General features: G+C 42.9%; 2 protein-coding genes across 6 annotated transcripts in view; one reads left to right on the forward strand and one right to left on the reverse strand.

The window, feature by feature from the left end:
* Positions 1–40: 40 nt before the first annotated feature.
* Positions 41–1,376, reverse strand: LOC143212256 (uncharacterized). Its single transcript, XM_076430871.1, has one exon. It carries the CDS (start codon positions 1,367–1,369, stop codon positions 515–517), a length of 855 nt encoding a protein of 284 aa, XP_076286986.1. The 5' UTR covers positions 1,370–1,376; the 3' UTR covers positions 41–514.
* A 760-nt stretch (positions 1,377–2,136) lies between these two features.
* The window catches only part of Exd (PBX homeobox extradenticle), a 68,383-nt gene continuing 64,849 nt past the window's right edge, over positions 2,137–5,670 (forward strand). For all 5 annotated transcript variants that reach the window (XM_076430816.1, XM_076430796.1, XM_076430826.1 and 2 more), the window contains exons 1-2: positions 2,137–4,147; positions 5,564–5,637. In XM_076430816.1, the coding sequence (XP_076286931.1) occupies positions 3,915–4,147; positions 5,564–5,637 (307 nt within the window). In that variant the 5' untranslated portion in view covers positions 2,137–3,914. The remainder of the gene's footprint in view (positions 4,148–5,563; positions 5,638–5,670) is intronic.

Raw genomic sequence — 5,670 nt, forward strand, 5'->3', positions numbered from 1 at the left:
AGGCTAAAAATTAGCGTGAGGACACTGATTGTAGATAACGTTTCAAAAAGAAATCAATTATAATGGAATACATCACTTGATACAACGCTTTACAAATTACATATTTCTTGTATTAACTTGAACAACATGCAATGAGATGTTACAATAAATTTAACAAATACGAGAAAAATCACAAACGCAGTCTAATTAGAAAGAATAGTTAATCGGAGGAATTAAAAATTAATGTCGCAACTTAATATCGCACATTTACATAAAAAATGCATTAACATACTACATTAACATCTGTGGTCTTAGAACAATTAGGACATGGTCACGCAACAGATACTTGTACAATTTCTTTTCAATTGCTAATGCATCTCTGGCTGAGAAACCAATTATAATGGAATACATCACTTAATACAATGCTTTACAAATTAAATATTTCTTGTATTAACTTGAGAAACGCACAATGAGATGTTACTGTCTAATTAAAAAGATTAGTTAAACGGAGGAATTCAAAATTAATATCGCACATTTACATAAAAAATGCTTCCTCAATTAACATCTGTGGTCTTAAAACAATAAGGACATGCTCACGCAACAGATACTTGTCAAATTTCTTTTCAATTGCTAATGCATCCCTGGCTGACATGAAGTAAGCATGACAGTACCTTATTTCAGTGTCTGGTACTTGCTTTATAAAAGTCATGCATATTGGATGATAATCTTTGAAAAGAGTTAATATGTCCTGTACCCCTAAATCGGGATGAATATTTGCTATAATCACTTCTTGAGCTTCAACAGTTGTCTTTTTATTATTATAGGTTAAAGAAGGAATTTCATCTTCGTTATGAGAATTCACCATTTTTGTTGAATAACTGTCAGAAATTTCAGAGCTGGCCACAGAGCTGGTCCTTTTTTTGATTATCTTTTTCATCTTCAACAGTTGTGCGAAACTTGAAATCGATGCAGTAGAAGAGTTATGATCACTGTCTCTTCCATCAACTGGATCATTAAAATGACATTGCTTGCCATTTTGAAATTTGTTGCTGGATTCTTCTCGATCAGTCTCTTTAGTATCGAAGAGACTAGGTACGTTCGTTTTCTGTTTTTTGTTAGTGCAATTTTTTTTTGTGGAGTTGCTAGTTTTGTTTTTATGTTGTAATATCTTAATAGACTTATGATTCTTAAAGCCATTCAGGCAATTTATGGTGTCTTCTAAATTTTTATATCGTATGAAACATAAACTATATTGACCCTTAGTATCTACAGACATAGGCCCATAAACGGAAAACATCCTCTCGACTTCGTCTGTACTTAATCCATTAAAATTCGGGAAATGTATCACATATGAATCACCTCTTATATCGTAATACTTTTCATGATCCATATTGGTATGAAACTTTTCACAGTGTTCCAGTACAAAATAAAAATATTCTTTCGTTTTGGCACTGTGTTATGCTCGCGTTGTTTGTTTCATTTGTTGGTTATATCGTCCACGAGCACGGTATACGTTTCATTCCGTAAACTTTTGTACCAATATAACTTTGTCCCATCAACCGTAAGAAAATATTGTACGATGATACAATGTCTACAACATACAAATAAAAATTCGTTGTTTATATCACAATTTATTAAAAAGTCTGCTGAGGAACGAACCCAAACGAACCTCGCTCCGAAGCGGTGCACAGTACCGTACAATTTGTACGGTACAAGTATGGCGTGTAGATGTCACTGAAACGCAACCTCAAAGTGCTCCCATCGTAAGGATAACTCGTAAAATTCTAAAATACTACCGCAATTTAAAAAATCATTAAAACATAGTTAGCAATTGTTTTATAGTAAAATAACTTTCTCCGTTTCGAGTGACAATTACCTTTACTGTAATGCAAAATTACTTTATCACGTCTAGAATTTTCGATAAAACAAGACTAAATAATAACCATCATACGTAGAGACTTGAAGAAGTTAATTTCAAGCGAGAACGTAATTAAAAGCAAGGATAATCGAATGTTACAATCATCTGTTCATATTTTGCCGCGCAACAAAAATGGCCGACCGTGCAGCCATATTTGCGGTACGGGCCTGCGCACTGACGGGTCGTAATTTACATTTCTCGAGCCCAAAGTCTCCTTGTTTTACCTGCACAGTGTTCGCAAAGTAGGCGAGATCGCACTGAACCGTTCAGTTTCGGCTATTTTTTCGGCAAGTTTTCGCGCGGGAACAACGTGCACGCGTGCGAAATCGAACGGCAACGGCGATGGAAAAAAAAGAAGTAGAAATGGGCGGAGTTTGCGCCTGTGATAATAACACGTAAAGGACGTGGTCGGTTGGTTCGAAGGATATTCTGACAGGACTGCGATCAGAATTTCCACACGGTGTGGTTTCTCGAGGAACAGGTGTTGGAAGCTAATCGAGATTCGAGATTCGAGAGGTGTCTGCGATACAGGTTAAGGAAGACGCGGCTACGAAAAGGCGGCGAGGTCGCGTCGTAAATAAAGTGGATGCGCACGCGGACAATCCACGTGAGACAGAGAGAGAGCTCAGCAAGTGGATTGGTCGGACGAGGAGCGCGATGAGTCGGGCGTTCTGATTGGCCGACGGCGGCTGTTATGGCCGCCGATTAGCGCACGCACGCACAAACACCGAAGCGGCCACGGTGCCTCGCACACGGACGTACGTACACGCGCGTGCATCAGGCCAGGAGCGTAGCAGTCGCTCGCGGCCGAGAAGAGTGAAAAGAGCGACAGACAACGGTCGGTCCGCGCGTTGCCTTCTAAGGCGGAGGGAGAGTTGGTGTGTGACGTCGTCCGTGCGCGGATGGCTCGAGGAACGCCGCCGATTTTCCTCAGCTTCGACCGAGTATCCTTGCCGAGCGTTCGAGAGACCAAGTGAAAGGAGAGTGTGCATGCGGGCCGGCCGCCGCCGACGCCGTGACCGTCGACACGAAACCGCGTATACGTAAAACCCGACAATCCGTCAAGTCCGAAGCTGCACCATTTTCGTCATCCTCTTAGCGTGTATACCAAGGAAAGGTAAACCCAGAGAGAGAGTGAGAGAGAGAGAGACCACGATTATTTTAAACTGGAACGTGTTCGGGTAGTCCGTGTTCACGAACGAGCAGATACGAAGCAAAATAAAAAAGGATATATGAAGGGCACCGAGAAAGGCAGCGGGAGACGGAGATAAAGAACCAGACACGAGTGAGAAACGAAGACGCGAACGCGGAGTGCGCGAGAGAGAGAGAGAGAGAGAGAGAGAAAGAGAGACGGCCGAGAGAACCGATCGAAAAAGAGAAGGCGAGAAGAGAAGCGAGTTAAAACGCCAAACGAGATACGTAAGAGACAAAGGCCACGGCGGCATAACCTCCAAAACGACTGTGGCGATATATCGTGCCCGCGCGTTTCATCGGTTCCCTCCGCGGTTTTCGTGGACCGTTCTCGCCCGACGATCACACATTCGATATTCGCATTATTTACGAGAGATTATATTTTTACAATGTGCATGCCTGCCGCTGTTGCTGCTACTGCTGCTGCTGCCCGGGGCTTCCATATACGAAGTGTCGCACGAGCGAGATAGAGATAGAGAGAAAGAGCACGTGTATGCGACGTATTTTCAATCGAAGGTATACAGAAAAAAGAAAAGCAAACAACGCACAGGAATCGTCGAAGTCGTTTCAAGAGTGAACGAGCGGGACGGTTGTTTGTATGGTCGTGTTTTTTCGCGACACCTGGTATACGATATATAGACCGTAGTCCGCGAGTGTTGTCTACTGTGTAAACGAACTCGACGTTGCGTCGACAACGAGGAAACTTAAGTAGAAGAATAGAGAACCGAGGAAGAGAGAGAGGCCGAGAGAAATATATATACGAGAATAGAAGAGATAAAATAAAAAAAGGAGGGGGATAACATACCATCGCTGCGGTCCACGGTTGATGGATGAAACTAGCAGGATGCTGCAACACGGTGGATCAGGTGTTGGTCTGATGGGTGGTAATCAGGGACAAGGGGCCCAAAACACCGGCGGATACGGAAGCATGGGGCCCGTCGACGCAACCGCGACGCAGGGCCCTGATCCTGCTGCGGACGCCAGGAAACAGGATATTGGCGAGATCCTTCAGCAAATCATGAACATCACCGACCAGAGCTTAGACGAGGCACAAGCAAGGTAAATTATTCTAGTCGACATCCGATCAGCCGCCATTTTTAACGCCAGAACTGCCGGAGTAGCCGCGGCTCGAACAACCAATTTCGAACAATTTTCCCTCGCGGTCGCTTATTAAATTGAACTCATTCTCCTGAAAACTCGCGTAGATCGTTAACTTGATTTTCCGTCATCGTTTTTTTAGAAAATTAACCCTTTCCTTACCGATTATAGTCGCTCAACGTTGCACTTCCTCAGTGTACCAATGGCGACTATAGACACCCGTCAAAATTTTGCATTCGTCCACGACTTTGGTCGTTATGGTATGTAACAGAATTATCTGTAATGGTTTTTAACCTATTATATATCAAGTTATAATCAAGTTTTCAGTCTTGTTTTTGTAGCTATGTTACCCTTTACTTACTATTTATAGTCACTCCATAGACGGCTACAGCCACTCATCAAAGTTTTGTATTTAGCAACGAGCCCGATGTTAATGTATCATGTTATATTAATAGTTTATCCAAAGGAACCTGCTATGGTCTACTCTTCGGAAGAAGACACTTGAAATGTTTTCATAGTCATAATAGCTGTCCACCAAACTCCTGCACTACACACACGAGCTGATACGAGCGGGCTCTGGACAATTGTTATGACTATGAGGGTGTTTCAGATTTATTTTCAATAAATAAGACGTTACCTAAAATTCAAACAATCAGTGATAGTATTATCTACATATTAGTGAACCATTCTTTCCAAGATCTTTTTGATTGAACATCAATATCAAAGAACTAGGACATTATTTCCGCGCGGCGTGTAACATGTCAATTCAAGATAGCTTAAGGGTTAATTACAAAACGTAATGGTTAATTACCGCGTAATAATCGGCCAACTACTCGGCAGTTCTAGTATGATTAACCAACGCATTCGCAACGTTTGTAACGACTGCGCGTTGATTTCATTTTCACGCGTTCCGACGCACAGTTTCGCGAAAAATATTTGCATTAGACGAATCGCGGTGGCATTATGGATCGTTCTGATGTCACGTTTGTTAGTACATGTACCGAGAAAATTGCGATGTGAACGGATTACGTTGATCGTGTTCGCGCCCGCTCGCGACTTTGTTACCTTGCAGGTCTAACGCCGGACATTGTTTTTACGAGGTCTTCTTAATATTTTCTATCACCGGTTGTGCCGTTAAGTGACGGTAGCACCCGTATACGCGTGTGTTGGTAATGACAAGCTGTAACGAGCAGCTTCTTGTGAACAAGCGCGGCGATAAGGCCGCGTTTATCTTCGCGTTATTGGTCCATGATTGTTCAACGTGTGCCAAAACGTTGACGCGTCTCACGCGCGCAAACACGATCAACGTTATTTTCGGATGTACCCGATGTTTCGTTATTTAAACGCCGAACGTTTCTGTTTCTGTTGCGCTCGCAGGAAACACACGCTGAACTGCCATCGAATGAAGCCGGCCCTGTTCTCGGTCCTGTGCGAGATCAAGGAGAAAACAGGTGAGTGCTGCTTCGCATCGGCACCCAGCGCCT

This window comes from Lasioglossum baleicum, chromosome 1 (assembly GCF_051020765.1).
Source record: "Lasioglossum baleicum chromosome 1, iyLasBale1, whole genome shotgun sequence".
In the NCBI taxonomy this organism is placed as follows: Eukaryota; Metazoa; Arthropoda; class Insecta; order Hymenoptera; family Halictidae; genus Lasioglossum; species Lasioglossum baleicum.